The sequence below is a fragment of the Crocodylus porosus genome, unplaced genomic scaffold (assembly GCF_001723895.1).
Source record: "Crocodylus porosus isolate Cpor-Errol unplaced genomic scaffold, CroPor_comp1, whole genome shotgun sequence".
Lineage (NCBI taxonomy): Eukaryota > Metazoa > Chordata > Crocodylia > Crocodylidae > Crocodylus > Crocodylus porosus.
Window position 1 is genome coordinate 44,669,446 of NW_017728943.1, and position 20,808 is coordinate 44,690,253.

Here is a 20,808-nt window from a genome sequence, read left to right on the forward strand (position 1 = left end):
CTCCATTCCCCTTTGTCCCCACTGCCTCCCCCTCCCTGCCAACTGTTGGGTGCATGTACACCCACTTCTGCCTTCTTTCTGCCCAGGCCCACACAGCCAATTGCTGCCTGCCTTCTTGGCAGCACATGCACAGTTGACCAAAAGTGTTATGAACAGACACACAAATAGACAGACTTAGCCCTTTATTGTATTAGAATGATGCCTTTTACTGGAATATTAAAGGTGGCTTTGATTTGGTGGGGGGGTTTTGAACCATTTGTTTCTGTATACTTTTATAGGGAATTGAAGATTACTATGGCGATATGGATTTCAAAATGGCTGGTACTAATAAAGGAATAACTGCTCTGCAGGTATCATAATTTATTAAATCCTTTTAAAATGTACAAAACATCACTTGCCTCTTGCATTGTTCTCACTTTAACTTTTTTCACATTAGGCTGATGTAAAACTACCTGGGATACCACTAAAAATTGTAATGGAAGCCATCCAGCAGGCCACAGGTAAATCCATATTTGTAGTCAGTGTTTGTGTTCAAAGGGTAATTCTTCATTTTTTCCTATCTAAAACTAATCTTCCTAGATTTAAAGTAATTGTAAGACTGGAGAAATGTTTGATGAAACATTTGCAAGGTGCATTTAAGATTGCGAGGTCAAAAAAGTACAGTTCTTTTCCTAATCTAAAATGATTTGTAATATGAACATAATTTTTCCTCTTCTCTCAAAACTGAAAAATGACTTTGGACTAGAAAAACAATCTGTCTATGAGCATAGGAGCAATGGTAAACAAACAACAAAAAGAAATGAAAAATGTAATTTTAAACAAGAGTTACTAAATCTATCTAGGACAGTGAGTGCCAGAGCACAAATGGAGAAAAATCTTCTGTGGAGCAACTTTGATGTTACGACTTATGACAATTTTATTTGGGTGTCTCAGTTATGTTTTCATGCTTACCCCAAAAAGCAATATATGGCAAAGAAGGCAAAACCTTTTAAAGGTTATGCTTACATCTTACATGCATAGATTATGTTTAAGATTTTGATTCTATAAAAACATGCTTGCAAGTTGTAGAAAAAGCAAATAGTACAGTGCTTTTGGCATTTGGTTTTAGAATTTGATTCTAATATATGGTTGATTCTTTTAAGTGAGATTCTAATAACTGGCAGATACGGTATTCCAATTTTGGCTTATTTGTGACTTACACTTGATTTGATATAATGATTAAGAAGCTATAGGATATATCAACAAGGATAGAGATACTAATTGTAGAAAAAACCCACCCAGAAAGCCCTGGTCTCCACATAATACCAAAGTATTTGCTAAAGCATCAAGAAGAAAATACTAATTTTTAAGGAGAAAATAGGAACAGAATGAAAACTGACACTATTCTGGAAAAATGGAAATCAGCCTAAAGAAATATCAAAACTTAATTGATTATTGTGTAAACATTAAAGAAAACAATTACAAAATATGCATGGGTTCTGTATAAGTGAAGGGAAAATATATTAAAAATGGAGCAATAAATGCTGCAGAATACAAAAAGGAACCTTTCTGCATTAGTAATAGGAATGCCTTATTTGGGAAGAAGACAATTTTCAAGGAAACTTTTTAAGTTACATACAGGAATTCTATAGTGATTTTTCTAAAGTTACAGTCAAAAGGAGTTGTTGATTGTTAATAACAAAATTGCTTTGAACAGCCAGGGGTATGATGGCTTCTTTTTGGAGAAGAAAAGGTTTATCAGTTGTCTATTGTATGGAAAAATAATGCTTTCAGTGGAGAAAAAAATCTTCTCAGGCTTACATTGGGATCAAATAAGATTTTTATTTTGCGGTTAGTTCTCAAATTTGAACAAAATGAGGTAACCAAAGTCAAGGTTAATGTTTATTAGTATTTGTATGGAAAAGTCCTCTGGAACAATTGGGGTTTTTTTAAAGAAGCTTTCTGAAAGAATTGTTTTGTAAGGGTTTAAAAACTTTCTCTTGCTTGCCAGTTACAAATAGAATCATAGAAAATTAGGGTTGGAAGGGACCTTAGGGGAGGTCATCTAGTCCAACCCCCTGCTCAAAGCAGGACCACCCCCAACTAGATCATCCCAGCCAAGTCTTTGTCTAACTAGGTCTTAAAAACCTCTGAGGATGGGGACTGTACAGCCTCTTGGGGTAACCTGTTCCCATGTTTTACTACCCTCCTAATGAGAGGGAGTTTTTCCCTAATATCTAACCTAAATTTCCCTTACTGCAACTTGAGACGATTGCTCCTTGTTCTGTTATCTGCCACCAGTGAGAACAGCTGAATTCCATCTGTTTTGAAACTACCCTTCAGGTAGTTGAAGGCTGCTATTAAATCCCCCTTCCACTCCCTTAGTCTTCTCTTTTTCCAGACTAAATAAACCCAGTTCCTTCAGCCTCTCCTGAGAAGTCATGTGCCCCAGCCCCGTAATCATTTTCATTGCCCACCACTGATCTCTTTCCAGTTTGTCCACGTCGTTTCTGTAGCGGGGCATGCAAAACTGAACATGGTACTCCAGATGTGGCCTCATCAGTGCTGAATTGAGGGGAATAATCACTTTCCTCAATCTGCTGGCAGCCCTTCTACTAATGCAGCCCAGTATGCTGTTAGCTTTCTTTGCAACAAACAGTGTTGCCTCATATTCGACTTACCTGTCCACTGTAACCCTCAGGTCCTTTTCTGCAGATCTGCTGGTCAGCCAGTCAGTCTCCAGCCTCTAGCAGTCCTTGGGGCACTTCTTTTATTGAACCTCATGGAACTTCTTTGGTCCAATCCTCCGATTTGTCAAGGTCTCTCTGAGTCCTAGCCCTACCTTCCAGCACATCTGCTACTCACTCCAGCTTGGTGTCATGGTGCATTCCATCCCATCTTCCAGGTCACTGATGAAAATATTGAACAAAACCAGCCTGAGGACTGATCCCTGTGCCATTCCACTTGATACCGGCTGCCAGTTAGAATTAAGCCATCGATTACTACCCCTTAAGGCCAGTGATCCAGCCAGTTTTTTATCCACTTTACAGTCCATTCACCCAACCGATACTTCCTCAGCTCGCTTGCAAGAATGCGGTGGGAGACTATCAAAAGCCTTGCTAAAGGCAAGGTCTGTATCACATCCACTGCTTTCCCTGCATCCACAGAGTCAGTCATCTCATCATAAAAGGCAGTCAGGTTGGTCAGGCATGACTTGGCCTTGGTAAATCCATGCTAACTGTTCCAAACACCTTTTCCGCCAAGCACTTAGAAATGGATTCCTTGAGGACCTACTCCATGATTTTCCAGTAACTGTGGTTAAGCTGATCAGTTTGTAGCTCCCCAAATTCACCTCCTTCCCTTTCTTTAATACTGGCAGTATATTTGCCCTTTTCCAATCATCCGGGACCCCTCCCAACTGCCACAAGTTTTAAAGGTGACGCCAAGTGGCTTTGCAATCACATTGGCCAACTCCCTCAGCACCCTTGGGTGCATCCCATCCAGCCCCATGGACTTGTACACGTCCAGCTTTTCTAAATAGTCCCTAGTCTGTTCTTTTGCCACTACTGGCTGTTTAGCTCCTCACTAAACTTTGCTGCAGGTGCAGTAGTCTGGGAGCTGACCTTGTCTGTGGAGACTGAGGTGAAAAAGGCATGGAGTATTTCAGCTCTTTTTCTGCATCCTGTCAATAGGTTGCCTCCCCCATTCAGTAAGAGGACCCACACTTTCTCTGATCCTCCTGTTGTAGCTGACATACTTGTAGAAACCCTTCTTGCTGCTGCCTCTTGCTAGCAGCAACTCCCGTTGGGCTTTGGCCTTTCTGATTTCATCCTGCCTGCCCCAGGAATGCTCTTATACTCCTCCCTAGTTGTTTGTCCAAGCTTCCTTTTTGTAATTTAGCGTACTAAATTGTTTCTTGCTAAGCCAAGCTGATCTTCTGCCATACTTGCTAGTTTTCCTGCGCATTGGGATGGTTTGTTCCTGCACCCTCAGTAAGATTTCTTTAAAGTACAGCCAGCTCTCCTGAATTCCTCTCCCCATCAGACTGGCTTCCCCGGGGATCCTGTCCATGAGTTTCCTGAGTGAGTCGAAGTCTGCTTTTCTGAAGCCCAGGGTCTGTACTCCGCCGCTGTTCTTCCTTCCTTTCCTCGGGATCTTGAACTCAATTATTTTGTGTTCGTTGCTGCTCAAGTTGCCATCCACTGCTACATTCCCCACCAATTCTTAACTTGTTTGTGAGCAGCAGATTAAGAAGAAAGTGCCCCCTAGTTGGTCTCTCCAACACTTGCACCAGGAAGTTGTCCCCAGCACTCTCAAAAAAATTTCCCAGATTGCCTGTGCACTGTTGTATTGCTCTCCCAGTAGATGTCAGGCTGATTGAAGTCCCCCATGAGCACCAGGGCCTCCTATCAGGAAATAAGCTCTGTAAATTATTTCAGCTACTGAATTAACATTGCAGCACCCAAAACAAAAAATTATTTCTGAATGAAATAGGACTGTGCTTTTCCCCCCCATGTCCTCATTCAGTTGAAATTGTACTGAGAGCTAAGCATTTTTATTATAGTTTCTCTGATTAGAGTAGCTTTGGCTACTCCAGAGGTGTAGTAGATAGCAATATTCAGCCAGTTGGGATGAGATCCAAGAACAGGTATTTAGCTATCATCTGAGTAACGCCATGCTTCATGCTTGCATCCAGTGGAATCCTGGGAAAGGAAAAGGAAAGGGTGACTACTGCTGGCTCTGCCCATCACATAGCCCAAAAGAGGCCAACCCACAGTATGCAGCCGCTTATGGCACAGGCAGTTTCACTGTATGGCATGTGGCAGATTGGAGAGGGACTAGGTAACATAGCAACAGATAGGACAAGGAACAAAGCAGCAAATAAAGGAGGGAGCACAGGGCAAGGAACAGAAAGCAGAGCAACAAATTAGGCAGAGGAAGGGAATCCAAGTGACTTCGGAAAGAGTGTGGGCTATACGTTGTGGCGTGCCTACTGAAAAGGTTGTGCCGCCGTGACATAACATATCCTTCAATCCCCTTGCCCATCATAAAGTCAACATCACTACTTTTGTTTTGGACTTGAGCAGTGGGTTGGACTAAAATGAAATGATGCATCAGCAAAGCTAAAATGGGATTCTACAATTCCATCTATCCCTCTGCCCTCTCTCCTCCTTCTTCCCCGTTATTATCTCTTATTCAGCCCTAAAGCATAATAGCAAAATGGATAAAGTATCTTGTTCTACTGATCCAAAAGTTTGAAATTCACTGTGGACTTATGTGGAAGGCTGTTCCAAGCTGTAAATAGCACTGTGTTCACTTAGGGGGGTGGGAGTCAGATGGCTAGAAATGATAGTATGTTTATATTTATTTATATTTACATATAAAATAGTGTTTAGGTTGGTTAAATCTGAGTTGCACTGGAAGATTAAGATGACTTTTTATGAGGAGGTTTTATAGAAACGCAGTAATCTGTTATAGATATAGGAAAAAAAACTTGTCATACAAACTTGTGAAGGTGTGGGGGCTTTGGGTCTGTATGTAGGGTTTGGAGCCCAGGGAGGGGGGTCCTTGCATGCCCTGGCAGGATGCGGGGTACTGTGGGTCAGGAGTGAGGTGCAGCGAGGTGGGTGGGGCTAAGGCTTTGGAGTGAGGGGCAGGGCATGGTCATATCACTGCCCTGCCCCCTGCAATTATATAACCCCCTGACACACTCACACTCACACATTTTTTCTCTCTCTCTCTTTCTCTCTCCCTTTGTGAAACTGGAAATATGGTAACCCTACAGGGATGTGACCCGGCGGCGTATAGAGCAGCGCCCAGTAGGTGAGTCTATGCAGAGGAAGGGGCAGGGGGTGGAGTGAGGCAGAGGCTGGGGTGAATGGGGTTCCTGGGCTGGGTAGGGGATGGAGCCACAGGATGCTTTTCCAGGGGCACTGGGGAGGTGTGGCTCCCCGTTGCTGTGCACACCCCAAGGGGAGACATGGGGGGCATATGTCCCCCCAGATGTGTGCATGGGGCAGAGGTGGGTTGCTGGCTGGGGCTCTGTGCCCTGCTGCCTTTGCCCTAGGTGCCATGGGCTGGCCATGCTGCATGTCCCTTACCCACCCAGCAGTGGAAGGTACAATATGGTGTTGAGCAGCTCCCTGGGCTAAGGCAGCAGGGTGCAGTGACCCAGCCTGTAGCGGGCAGCCTACCTCTTTCCCATGCATAAATCTGTGGGGCACATGCCCCCATGCCTCCCCCAAAGTGTGCACAGTGGCAGGGAGCCGCAACCCCCATGCCCCTAGATGGACCTCCCATGGTTCTATCCCATGAACTGCCCTGACCCTGGGGTCCCATTCACCCCAGCCCCTGCCCCAATTACTCCTTCACTATGGGGGCCTCAATCTGTCCCCCTGCCCCTCCATAGACTTACCTGCTGGGTGCTGCTCTACAAGCCACTGGGCAGCATTGTGTGTGCCTGTACCTGTGCCCTCCTCACCAGATGCAGCAGCCCAGAGCCTGTACCCAGGCTGCCCTGCAGCCCTCTGCACTGTCACTGCTGCCCCACTGGCCAACCCGGAAGCATCAGTGATGACAGCAGAGGGTAGCCTGGCCATGCACTCCAAAACCACATGCGCAATTAACACGTTAAAAAAATTACCGGAAGGACCAGTTAACATATTAACCATGCACATTTACAGTGATTCATTGACAGCCCTACAGTAAACAAGTTTAAATCCAGTTTAAATCTAGGACTATTTTTTCCCCCACAGTTGCAAAGAGAGAAATCTTGAAAATTATGAACGAAACAATTGCAAAACCCAGGCCAACAAGAAAACAAAATGGACCAGTTGTAGGTAATATTGCATGTAACCAGACATATATGCTATCTTTTAAAATGATATTTTGAAATCTGCTCTGTTTAGTCATTTCTTCTAATGATTTTCAGGTATGTACGTGTTTTTGCTGGGTGTGTCTTCCAGAGGTTCTGAAACTTTTAAATGTTAAGTATTATAGGTATGCCCTTAGGGTAGGAATATGCTGTCTCATTCAACTCATTCTTTTTAAAGCTCCCACCAAATCAGTATAAGTTAGAGCATTTGGCAGTGAATATAGGGAAGGAGACAAACAGGCTAGAGTAACAGAAGAACAGATTTTTCTGGAGAAGTTAGCTGCTTTCAAGTTGTCAGGGACAAATGGGATGTACCTTAGGGTGTTGAAGGTAATTTTGGAACCATTAGCTCCAATGAAGATACTCTTTTGAGTACTTGTGGAGGTCAGGTGAGGTCCCAGATGGCTGTAAAAGGACAAATATATAGTGCTCATCTTTAAGAAAAAGGAGGAAGAGGATCTGGGAAGTTACAGACCAGTCAACGTGACCTTGATACATAGAAAGATCATGGAAAAGGTCCTCAGGGAACTAATTGTAAAGCATGTAGAGGAGAACAAGGCGACCAAGAACAGTCCGGATGGATTCGCCAAAAGCAAATTATGTCTGTCCAACCTGTTTTCCTTCTACAATAAGGTGGCAGGCTGAGGGATGCGGGGCAGAGGATTGGATGCAATATACCGGACTTTACCAAGGTTTTTGACGTAGTCTTTCTCAGCATTATTAAAAGCTAAGGAAATACAGACTAGTTTGAAGGTCCTGTAAGGTTGGTATATAACTGTTTAAATCATGGTACTCAACATGTAATCATCCATGATTCACTGTCTAATTGGGAGGAGGTATCAAATGGGGTTCCCCTGGTGTTGGTCCCAGGTCCAGTATTGTTTCATGTTTTCATTAATGATTTGGACATTGAAATTGAGCGTATGCTAAGGAAATTTGTGGACAATGCCATGTTGGGCAGCAAGACTCAGGAGGAAAGGCTGAAAGAACTAGGGTTGTTTAGTCTGGAGAAGAGAAGGCTATGGGGGGATTTGGTAAGAGTCTCTATAATCACCCTTCAGGTATTTGAAGAGGATGGAGATGGGTTTTTCTCTGTGGCTGTAGGGAACAAGACTAGGAGCAATGACCTCAAACTTGCAGCAGCTGTAATTTAGGTTGGAGATTAAGACAAATCTTCTGGCTATGAGGGTGATCAAGCATTGTAACCAGCAGCCTAGACACATTTTGAAATCTCCATCTTTGGAGCAGGTTAAACAGACATGTGACCAGGGTGGTTTAATTGGAGATGTTCCTGCCTTGAGCAGGGGGCTGGACTATGGGTGTTCATGCACATGATCAGAGGGGAAGGGGGGACACTGCTCTAATTAAAGCACCCAGACCATCTCGTGGAGCAGTATCCCTGCACTTAAAAATGGCAGGGGGAGGCACTTTAGATAAAGTTCATCAAAAAAACTTTGGGTAAAGTGCCCCTGCTGCCATTTTTAAGCACAGCGCCGCTGATACTCAAGACTATGGAGGCTGCTGGAGCACAGTAATTACTAATTAACATGCTCCAGAAGTCTTGATTAATCAAGTCTGCCCCAACATGCTGTAATTCCAGTTGGAGCAGCCTTGCTGCTCATGTATAGGCACCCTTATGATCTTATGAGGTCCCTTGCAGCCCTATTTTCCTATATTCCTGTGAGCTTAGTGCAAATTGTGTACGTGTGTGTGTGTGTCTGGTATGTTGTTTATTCTTATTTTAACATTTCATTCTGTTTTTATAATTATTTTTTTCTTTTATTGCAAGCCACTCCAAGCCATTTTGGGAAAGACAGCATATACATTCCATCCCATAAATAAATAAAGAGAACTGTACTGACCAAGATGCTGTTCATCTTTGTTGTTTAAATTTCCATTCTTGAGAAATGATTTTATATCAACATGTTTAGGAAATACTTACACAGCATCCCACAAAAATTACAAGAGAAGTTAGTGTGACCTGATCTTAAAAATACTACACAAATATATATGCTTTGTATTTCAGCTTGCCTAAAATGCTCTTTTTCAGAAACTGTTCACGTCCCGGTGTCAAAAAGACCAAGATTTGTTGGCCCAGGTGGTTATAATTTAAAAAAGCTGCAGGCTGAAACTGGTAAGATGCTCATTTTCTGTAGCAGTTGCATAAATATGTAATTAGTTTCCTTTCACTTAGAAACATTTTACTTTATGGTGTGTTACTTCATCTATCACTATAGCACGCAGGACTGCTAACTGCATAAAAGTCTTACTGGTGCCTTCACTCCTTCTAAAACCTTTATCTTGGAGTTGGCAATTGCTCCTGGATAAAGGTTTGTTAGGGCAGAGGTACAGTAACAAGTAGACATAAGGAACTTTTGAGAACATGCTGTTTTTTGTGTAGTGCTTTAGATCTAATTTCCAGCACTTCTTGGCAATTGCCTCAACTGTGATAGATGTACATGCACAGAATAGCAGAGGGAGAAGCTGGAGTAGTTTGTTAGACTAGCTCCTGGGATGACAGGTACACGTGTACTTTGGAGGATTAGGTGTGCCTCATTTCAGCACAGAGTTTCCAAGTCTGTGCCTGCAGAGCGGCCTAAGTCTGTTTTCTTTCAATGAGGATAGTTGTGTGTGCCTTTACATTAATAACAATGGCCCCAAGGTTGACAGTACTGAGGGATAAGGGAAGGTGATGTCTCAGAGGAAATCCTTATGGTTGGAAGTAATGTTTAGCTAGTTCGGGGTGGTTTAGATGTGTTTGAGCATAGACACATGTAGTTCCTGGTTGCTAGATTATTACTTAGATTTGAGAAAATGGCTTTGAACCTTTTCCTACAATGCTCACATGCTCTTATACCCAGAATTTTCTTATGTTATCTGTAACTTCAGAGTAGTGGTAGAGAGTGTGGTTTGCTAAAGTGACTTCTAAAGGAGTCAGATTTTATGTTTATGTTGTAAAAATAGTTTGTGCCCAAAGTTTGAATTTGGTGCATGGATACAGCTCAGGCTCATTGGCCACAGCAGGTGTCCTTGAGCCCCTTAGTTATTTTGATAGCATCCTATCAAAACCTGGAAAACATCTTGTTTCAGTGCTGCCTTAGGCTTGCTGCATGAGTGCTCCTCATGTGGTTGTTCTAGCTCACTTGGGCCTGGAATTCCAAACCTTTACCATTAATTATTTTTTCAGTGTTACTTTTCCAAAGGGGCCTGTAGTGTTCCAGCTGAGTTAAATGCCCAGCGACTAAAATAATTTGGAGAACTTTTGGAGCCATAGTTTAAATTGTAAAATGTTTTTAGCAGGGACTGTATTTCATGGAACTCCTTGCTCAAATGACCCCAAATTTGAACCACGTAGTGCACCCCTGAGACCTAGTAATTTTTAAGATGATTCAAAATATCATGTGCGTCTTATGGAGCTTAAAATAGTCCACCTTTAAAGAAAAAAAGTGTTTAACATTAACAGCAAATCCAGTGCTATGCTATAAGATCAAATATTTTTTAAATATAATTTCCTATAATCTTCACAAGTAAATACACTTTTTTATTGCTAAATACTGGGAAGCTCCTGTACTCATTCACTATTTGTTAGCAAACAGCAGTTAAAAATTACTTGTTTTGACTCTAGCCTGATTTAATGTTTATGGCATATCAAGTAAATACACTGTTTCAGCTTCTTTAGCCTTGAGACAGTTTAACATTCTTAGCTACCTTGTCTTCTGTTCTGAGAGCCAGCTTCTTTTTTGGTTGCTGATGTTTAGACACTATTAGTCTGAACACTGTTACAGAAGAAGCCATCATTTGGACCAGTTGCTTGGGGAAGTGTACAAACTTAAGAATTGTTGCTTCAAAAGACTTAATTTTCATGGGGCTAAAATAAACTTGTCACAAACCTTCAATTTTCCTGAATGTATCTTTGAAGTTACTGCTATAAAGACTTAAATTTTTGTAAAATAAATAATCTTTTGAAATTAGAATTATCTCAAGTTTGGGCAAATGAAAAATGCTTGAAAAGCCCCACTAATGCTCCACGGCAGGGTGCTTGTTTGGCAAGCATAGGCTGCAACACTTTTTCCATGCACGCTTCCATATGATGTCCAGGACAGAATCCAAAAAGAAGTATTTGGTATAATGAATATAAGTAACACACCTGTAAGTCAACTTAAATGTAGTTTTGCACTGGAATGAACTTCTTCCTTGCTCGGTTAGCTGTAGAGTACTTATTAACTTGATGTTTGTCATCAGTGTTTAATTCCATGTGCATTCTATTTCAAAGGTATAACTTTAAGTCAGTTGGATGAAGAGACCTATTCTGTGTTTGCTCCAACACCTAATGCTATGGATGAAGCACGAGAGTTTATCAGTGCTATCTGCCAAGATGATGTAAGGACAGACTTTCCTTATTTAGTTTTGGCCATATATCTTAAGAGCCTGTGTCTCACAACATTTTTTTTTCTACAGCAGGAGGTTCATTTGGAATTTGGAGCTGTCTATGCAGCCACAATAGTTGAAATTAGGTAAGAAAGTTATCTTCTTAAGTTGGTTTTCAGATTCATTTCATTCTTTAAGACAGAACAGTCCAACTGGTGTTGGGTGTATGTGGCTCAGAAGAGGCCCCTGGGTTCCCATCCAGTTGCTGATCCCTCCATCACGCTGGTTGCAGCAGCAGCCAGGGTCTCCAGGCTCCCCCTCCCTTCTCTAGCTTCCGTTTCCTGTCCCTGCACCAGGTGACAGTACAGTACAGCATGATGCAGCCTGCAAGCTTGGGGAAACCAGCAGCCCAGAGAGACTGCAGCAGTGGAGATGAGGATGAGGTGTGGTGCGGTAGAAGAGGGTCCTACAGCTTGTGCCGTTGTGTTGCAGCCCCCAGCCATTGGAAGTCAGCTTTAGAACATTTGGGCTGGTTGCAGACATTAAAGAAAACAAAACAAAAAAATCCACACACTTTACTGAAAGCAGCAGTGCGTTACATAAAGAAAATTCCAGAGTCATGGCTGAATCCTGACTATTATTGCTCATCCAAAAGCTACAATTTAAATTCGCTCACTGCCACAGCAAAGAGCTGCACAGCATCTGTATAAATTATGTGCTTCAGCGGGGCTTTTTGGCACTTTTATCTAGAGCTGAGTCAATCAGCTGCTAGAAAGAAGCGCCAGAAAAGCCCCACTAAAGTACCCGATCTATACAGACATTGGTGAGCCAGGTTCAGCTAATGCGCTGCCTCTTCTAGACATGCTGTGCTCGATGTGGGAGCACGCTAAGTTTAAGGTAAGGCGCCAGTTTTGTTTGTCTTTGTCTTGTTTGTTGTTGTTTTTTTTTTAATGTCTGCAGGCAGCCTTGATGTCTAAATTTCCATAAAACTCCTTGATACTGCTAGAAGAGAACTCCTGTTTACTAGTGATCAGGCCCGCCAAGTATTCCTGCTTGAAGAGAGTAACTTATTACCAGTTGACATATGCAGATTGGTGGGATACAGTAGAGAGAGGAGCAGACTCTGTTATAAGGGAGGGCACTTACAAAACTAGACACTTCTTCCTTTCCAAGAAAATAGCAAAATGCTAGAACGGCACAGCAGGACAGGAATATTGCCTCCAAGGCCCATGGCAGATGATAGTGTATTGCATGTTATATGTAAGTATCAACTTGACAAGTTGTAACATGCCAGTTTGGCCACATGTTAAAATGATTGCAAATAGTTTCTTCCAACAAAGAAGTTAAGCACAGAAATCCTTTGGAAATTGGTTATTTTCTTAATGTTTTGTTATTTCATCTGTTTTTATGATTGTTTATTTTAAACTGTCTGAGCCTTTTCAAGGAGGGCAATATAGAAATCAAATAAATACATACTTCCATATAATGCATAACAAACATAATGTCTGCCAGGGGCCTGAGACTTTTGTAGAAATTTATTATAGGGATTGGCATTTGCCCCATTGTTGATATTGTTTTTCATGAAAATATTAATCCTTTTTTCTTTATGCTTTGTTGTATCTGTTTTATGTATTTAATTGAGGTTGGTGTCTCAGATATGGTCAAATTGGCTTTCTGTTACTTCTGCACAACGATGCATACTAATTTAAAAAATAATCTTGGAATGATGCATACTCTTAATTTTTTACTGAGAATAATGCTTGCATTTCCAGATAATGTGTGCATGCTTTTTTAAACCATTCTAGGTCAATTATTCTGAAATAACCACTTTTTATTATGCAGGGATATTGGAGTGATGGTAAAACTGTATCCAAACATGACTCCAGTACTACTACATAATACACAACTTGATCAAAGAAAGGTAATAAATATTGTCAAGCTACTTGAAAAATATGGAGACAAAGGGTTTTTTGTTTTGTTTTGTTTCTAAGCAACAACATTTTGAATTGTCACTGGGATATAGCCTGTATAGTCAGGTATGTCCATAGTTTCAAACTGAGATACTGTGTTTTCACTTTTATAGCTATCAGTGATTGGTAATACTTTTCCTTTCCCTCTGTCTTCTTTTATTTAGTGTCCAGAGCTACCATAAAAACCACAGGGTGAAGAAACTAAGTTTGCAAGAGGATACAGATTTTGTTAATCTGGATCCCAGTTTTGGTGCTTATGCACACAAGATCAGATCCTTTTGGTCAAGAGTGGTCTTCATGGTTCTGTATGCCCTTCTGCCCCCAACACAAATGTAGAAATGGAACAGGCCCAGCCACCTCTTGTTACTTTTTTTACCACATATGGCTAGGGACCTACCAAATTCACAGTTGCGCAATTTTCACAGAAAACATGAAGAACAGTGGACTCCATGATTTTTGCAAATTCACTGCAAACCACCCCTCCCCCTCCAGTAATGTACCGGCAGGTAGAGGAAAGTGCAGAAAGCCCTGCAGTCTTGGAGCGTGGGGTGGGGACTGCTTGTGGCAGGAGGCACAGAGGCTGCAGGCAGTTGTGCCATGGTTGTTCAGGGCTGGCTGTCAGGCAGCTGAGAGGCTGCCCTGGGATCCACAGAGCCCTGGCTCAGCTCATTGTGCACATGCAACCAGGCTGGAGCTCTGTGGACTTTGATGCAGCCTCCCGGCTGCCTGCCACAACCAACCTAGGACCCACTGTATAGCTGCCTGCAGCCTCTGCACCTCCTGCTGCAAGCAGCCCCGTCCTCACCCTCCACCCTTCTCTTCTCCCATGCTTCAATACTTGCAGGGCTTCCTGCCCTTTTCTCTGCTTGCCGGTAAGTGGTTTGGTTGGGGTTTTTTTGCAGCAAGCCTGCCAAAATGGTAGAGCCCGCTGCTTGAGGATGGCCCAAAACCACAGGTTAATTACCCTGATTAAACATAGAGAAGACATTAATCCACACTTAAAAGCACATGGATTAAGGGTTTCCTCGGGCTTAATTGGGGGTAATCAAGCTGCAGTTCCAGGCCACATGGCAATCTGCAGGGAGGAGCGAAACTGCCAGGACCCCTCAGCCAACCAGAGGCATGGGAGGGACCCTGTCTCACTCAGCCCACAAAAATGGCAGCTAGCCCCAGGATTTGGCCGAAAAGTTGGCCGGCTGCCTCCTCAGTTTTGGTAGACCCCTACACATGGCATCTCCCTATTCAGTTAGTGTGGCCAAATGACCCTGTCCCGCTCTTTCTTCATCCTTCAGTGCAAGATTGTGCAATGTTTTTGCACTTGCATTCTGAAGGGCCGGAGCAATATATTTCCACTGGTGATAGAATTATTCATACCATTCTCTGGCTACAATTTTTAGACTATTGCTGTGGTTAATTAAAAAACAAAAATTCTGCAACTTGGCCAAAAACACTGAACATTCATATCTCAGATTATTATCACAGATTTAAACTTGAACTCCTACTTGGTTCCGCTGGCACATAATTTTACTATGAGACATTAGCGGCCTCTATACACATGCTCTTAGAGTGGGGGGTGGGGAGGGGAGACCTAGAGTGTCTCATGTATTAGTGTCCCCATGCTTAAAAATGGCAGCAGGGGTGCATTATCTAAAGCTTGCCAAACAAGCTTTAGATAAAGCACTACCATCATTTTTAAGTACTGTGGTGCTTATACACGAGACATGGGAGGCTTCTGGAAAATGGTAATTACTGTGCATTGGAACAACCTCCCTGCTCATGTATAGGTGTCATTTGGGTTTTTAAAATAAAATTAACAAAGAGGAGAATGGGTTCATCTGTAAAGAAGCTTCTGTAGATTAACATTTGTAGTACTTGCCATGTGGAAAAACTTCTTTGAAAGAGATTTGTTGACTGAGTAAAATTATTGCAATATTGTGTTGGTATACTAGTAACGTATTTTCCCACATACTCCCAAAAAGCCCGTGTACCTTGTTTCTGGACAGAGAAAATTCCAGAGTTATGGCTGAATCCTGACTCTCGTTGCCCATCCAAAAGCTACAATTTAAATTCTCTCACTGCCACAGCCAAGAGCTACTGCAAATTCATCAGAAGCTGTGAAAGGGTTAAAACTAATCCATATGACCTCTCCCTTCACCTGAGAGAGGAGGACGGCTCCATTGGCTATTTCAGCATCGCTATGCTTCAGTTCCATTGCAGAAATTGGCCTTCCCACCCAAGACACATTACCGCACTTTTGGAAGACTGATTTAGGGTGGGGAGGGAGTATTCATATGGTGTGTGATCCAAGTCTCTTCAAAAAAGATTTTTCACCCGTGATGAAAAAAGAGTACTTATCCAGAAAATTACCAACTTATTTGGAATGTAACTGTTTGTTCAATTGAAAAAAGTTTTGTTTCTTCTGGAATCTGAGAGCTCTTTCCAGATATGAAGTTGGTGGAAATGAATTTACTATCATGTTTACATTACCAGGCAGCCAATTCCAGTACTTCCATAGCTAGCTTGAAGATCTTGCTAGGTACATCATAGTAAAAGTTAAACAAAGCTTGTCACTTTTTGCAGCAGCTGCTGCAAGCATTGTATGCAAGTATAATAGGATCAGGGATCAGATCAGTTTCACTCTGCTGTTGGCTGACAGCTCAGATGAGGGACAGAAGCAAGCATTGGAAAGAGGATTTGAGAAGGGCTTGAATATGGAAGTAATACAGTCAAATCACCCTTAGTGAAGCAGCTAGAAATCTGGTTGAGGAGCAGTTATAGTGCTCTTTCTTCTAGCAAGCTAAAAAGTAAAGCACTTGTATGTGAAGAAAAGGGAATGGTTTGAGAAGTTAGCTAGCAGCTAATCAGAAAAAAATAAGGCACTAGCTACAGTCTTTGGAAAGCATGCAAAAGCATCCCAATACACTCACCTTTGAGGACAGGCATGCAATAGGCAAGAAGACAGTCTCTCCACATATTTTCCGTAGCCACTAAATCACCTTCCCCATCACTCGTACAGGCCTTTGGCCTGCAGGTTTTAGCACTCCCTTCAGTGGCTCTGGTGGCCTTTCCAAGCCCAGATGTGACTGGAAAGAATGGGCAAGTGAAGAAGTGATTACTGAGAAGTTAGAAGTGATTAGAGACTGGGTGTAGAAGAAAAAAGACTAGAAATGAGTAGCTAGAGGATGTGATATAAGGGAAATGAAAAGCAAAGTAATGGGAAAAAAAGAACAAATGAGATGTGGGTCAGTCATTTGGGAAAAGATGTGTATCAGTATTAAAGAAGTGAAGCTAGATTGGCAAAGGAGTTTTAACAAAAACAATGTCATAAATTAAAGAATTTTACATTATATAAAGGTGAATATATTACAATTAAATATAGGAAAACATAGCCCTGTAACGTTTAAGTCAGGTAAATTACAGGTACGGTGTATGACAGAAGTAGTTTTCTTCTCAATTAATAAGCTTGTTCCTGGGGTCAGTGGATAGTAGGTCAGTATCAGTCCCACCTGGCAGAGAAACATACCTCCTGTATTTGTTGTCATGAAAAAATATTTTTTGCTTACATTTTGATCCTGCTCTGAGCTGTGTGGTTGCTTATTTATTGAACATTGCTGTATTCCGTCATCAAAAACCAGCCAGAAGGGAGGCAATGTTTTGAGAAAGAAGATAGTTTTGTGTCATGTTGAATATCCCTAATAGACTAGCAGGGTATTTCCATATTCAGGGCAAAATTCTCACATGTTATTCTGATATAGAGCCCCACTGGGACTGGCTGAAAAAATATTGCCTCCATAGCTTCTGGTTTTGTGGTAATTAACTTCTGCTGTTTACCCATTAGCTTGTTGTAAGACACACTGCTGAATCCAGTTTATTTTGAACATTGTAAATACTTCATCCTAATTGGAAAGTATGTGGCCTACTAATTTCATATTGGGTAGGATTTTTTTTTTAAGCATGAGCTGTTACTAATTTGTATTCTTTTCTGAGTTTGAGAGAAAATTTTAATTTTTTAAATATTGTATCCTAGATTAACCATCCCAGTGCTCTAGGATTACAGGTTGGCCAGGAAATTAAGGTATTTATTTATTTACATACTTATTACCTTGAAAGTGTTCACAAACTACTGGTGTATATCGTTCTCAGTAGCTGAAAGTATAACATGTATATCATTTTTCTTGTATGATGTAATTTGCATGTCATCCTTGTTTTTGTTTGGAGAAAGACAATATACCATATTTCCTCAAATATAAGATGGCCCTGATTTATGAGAATACTCTCTCCCCATAAATAGATTCCATATATTGAAAATGTATATATTTGTTATAACTTTCAAGGTATAGAATCTAATTCTTGGAGGTTTGCCTTGAATGTGCCCCCTTTCCACTGCTACAGCAGGGAAAATAAACTAGGGGGGATTAGGTTGCCCCCTTGCCCCTCCAGCTTCCCCCTGTAGACCCTTCCCCTGCCCCTCCCCCTTTTGTCAGACAGCGCTCCCCCTGAGCCCATAAACATGAGGAGCAAATTTTAAAACACTAAAGGATGAATTAACTGATACAAATTGTAGGACAGGTACGTCACAAACATACTTTTAAGCAAAACTTTTGTACCTTTTTGTATAGAATACAGACTGTGCATAATATTAATCCAAAACCAAAAGGCTCATGATTTACCACATAGTTTCTTGGGCTGGGACCCAGCAGAATCAACACCATTTCAAGTCATGGTGACCCCATAGCCCAGCACAGTTCAGTGTGTGTGTGTATACAGGTTTCCCCCACTTTATGCAGGCTATGTATATGTGCATTTGCTCTTATTCTATGAGCCTTTTTATACCAAAAATTCGTTATATGCGAGGTAAATTCAGTCTTTTGCAATTGGTGTGGTGGAAGCCTGCAGTCAGCTGCTTCGTGCAGTGCATTGTGGGAGTGATGCACACCAAAATATAGTCTCCTGTGCGGATCTGTGCTCCTCGCTCATTGTCTGTGACGTGTTTCTGTAGTTGCCATTCCCATTGCGATAGTGCCCTGTGCTTGTGTGTACTGTCTTAATCAAAATTGTCTTGTAAAAGTGGTAGAAATGGGCCTGGGGGTCAGTATAGTTGAGGTCTTGGAACATATCCCTATTTGTTACATTGTAAAGTGGGTTCCCTTTATGTGAATTCAAGTTGTGTGCTATTTTCCAGGAACACATGTACAGCATAAAATGTGGGAAACCTATACTTCCAGTACATGCCCCACACAAAGGATTCATGTGTTAATTAGCCCCACTTATGACTGAAACTGGATGTTCTTGTTGTGAGTCCTGGGATCCTCTAAAAAGTTACATGCAGACAAGGTACAAGGGAGCCTGGTCTGGCTTCACCTCATGGAGGATGGAACCACACTAATAATCTGCACCTGGCAGAGAGAGAGGAAGACAGGGATTCTGGGTGAACTGTTTGGGACCCTGTTTGGTGATGTTTGACAGATATATAATACTGGTGAAGAAACAGGAATCATTGGAAATGGGAAAGAAAGGCACAACTCAGCTGATGTAGTGGCTCACCATAACTTGAAAAAGCTCAGCACTGAGGGGGACTGAGTGTAACGCGCACTACTATATATCATATTCAGGTGGGCTGCACTAACCTAGCCCTCTTGTAGGTCCCCATTACACATACTTGAACAGTTGAGCTCTGCTCAGTCAGTAGAATTTGGAACTGAATTGGCAAAAAATAAAAGAATCGGTATGTGTTTCCAAGATGGATCCTGTGTTTTTTATAGTCAAGCTCAGCATTGGCTAACTTTTAATCACCTTCATAGTTGATTTCCATTACTGAATATGTGCTGCTTCTGGCAGCAGTTTAAGGATAGACAGTGCATCTAAAGAAGCTTTGTGATATGCAGTTGTAAGATAAGGAATTTTTCCCCCATGCAGACTGGAGGAGAGGAGGGAACTCATATTTGAATAAATGTGGTAGTTATCTAATAGGAAAGACTGTAATTTACCCTATTTGAAAGCTTTCTATCCTTGTGAAAGTCCTGATCCAGCATTCTTGAAATACATGGGTTTCAGTGGGAGAAGAAATGAGCACCAAATCAATGTGTTTAAACAAAATATACATGATTTTGCTTGCCTTTTCATATTCAACCTTATATTTCTTTAATGTCAATTAATTCTTACACTGACATTTAATATAATCTTACCACAGTCTAAAATCCGTTTCAATTCTTCTTAACAGGTAAAATATTTTGGACGTGATCCAAGTGATGGCAGAATGAGACTTTCGCACAAAGTACTTCAGTTCCCAGCAACACCTGTGGTGAAAACCCTAACTGACAAAAACAGTATTGTAATGAGTGGTACAAGTCCACTGTCCTCTAGCTCATCATCCTAATGACTAGCAAAGTCTTGAAACAGTTATGGATATTTCAGTATACTGTTCTTCTCTGAAAAATAAACAGAATAGACAGCTGTTGTGTGAATGAAAACCTTGTCCCCCACAGGTTTGTACATTGTACAGTCATATTTTAGTTTTTGTAAAAATGCCATTTGATGCCAGTTGACATTTAACCATTCAGAGTAGGTGTCTATTTTCTTTTCCCATGTTATGTTTCCAACAAAAAAGTAAAATTGAAAAGTAAAAATAACAGTTTTGGGCGTTCTAAATAGTTCAGTATATCTGAACATTCAAAAAAAGACTTATTGTTTTTTAAAGTTCATTTGAAATGCCACAGAGGAATTATAAAGTCTATTCTTAAAGCATTGTTGTAAAGATTGCTGCTTTTTTAAAAGTTAATTCTAAAACTTTTTAAAAATAATTTTAGAGTTTTAACATGCATTTGGCTGTACGCTAGGTTTAATTTTAAGCATTTGCAGAAAAAAGATCATGTGTATATTTTCGTAAGTCAACAATAGTAAAATGAGTGGCTATAAAATGTGGAGAAATCATGCAGACATTGGCAAATAAGAAAATTAAGTAGCAGTAAAAACTTGCAATATTGTCATTGGCTTAGAATCTAACTCTAAATTGGAGGACCTACAAGCTTATCTTTAAAAAATGCAAAAATAAATTCCATTCAAATGCATTTTTAGGAAATATATTGGAGGTTGACTTTTTTTTTTACAGCTGGTTCTGTAAAAAAAACATGGTGTTTTAAAGACACCCTTTCTTTTTTTCCAGGAAAACATCACAGTAATTAATTAAAAGAATTCGGCTTCACGTAAAGTAATGTGTTAAACCAGGGGTGGGCAAAATGCGGCCCGGGGGCTGAATGCAGCCCGCCAGGCCATTATATCCAGTCCGTGGGGCCCCTAAAAAAATTTAGAAAATTAATATTTATCTGCCCTGGGATGCCTGTCATGTGGTCCTCAATGGCTTGCCAAAACTCAGTAAGTGGCCCTCTGCCCAAAATAATTGCCCACCCCTGTGCTAGACTCTATAGTATAGATGATGGTAAATTAGCTAATGTTTACAAAGAGGAGGCATCCAATTTCAGCAGTAATGTAAAGCTTCAAAATATTGTCTAAGTTCCAGAACAGCAGTAATGAGAATCAAAGAGCCATCTGTTGCATTGGCTGGAGAGCAGGTCTATGTAGTTCTTTAAAATAGCCAATTTAGTTCTTGAAAAGTATTCC

The 20,808-nt window shown here is 41.2% G+C and overlaps 1 protein-coding gene across 2 annotated transcripts in view; it reads left to right on the plus strand.

Annotated features, from left to right (window-relative positions):
• Positions 1-20,258, plus strand: part of PNPT1 (polyribonucleotide nucleotidyltransferase 1) — a 47,462-nt gene extending 27,204 nt beyond the window's left edge. The window contains exons 20-28 of one of the 2 annotated variants that reach the window (XM_019549255.1): positions 279-350; positions 437-500; positions 6,735-6,818; positions 8,904-8,987; positions 11,127-11,233; positions 11,312-11,367; positions 13,064-13,142; positions 17,219-17,266; positions 19,412-20,258. In XM_019549255.1, the coding sequence (XP_019404800.1) occupies positions 279-350; positions 437-500; positions 6,735-6,818; positions 8,904-8,987; positions 11,127-11,233; positions 11,312-11,367; positions 13,064-13,142; positions 17,219-17,266; positions 19,412-19,567 (750 nt within the window). In that variant the 3' untranslated portion in view covers positions 19,568-20,258. The remainder of the gene's footprint in view (positions 1-278; positions 351-436; positions 501-6,734; positions 6,819-8,903; positions 8,988-11,126; positions 11,234-11,311; positions 11,368-13,063; positions 13,143-17,218; positions 17,267-19,411) is intronic. The other variant, XM_019549256.1, reaches the window with a different exon arrangement.
• Positions 20,259-20,808: the final 550 nt, after the last annotated feature.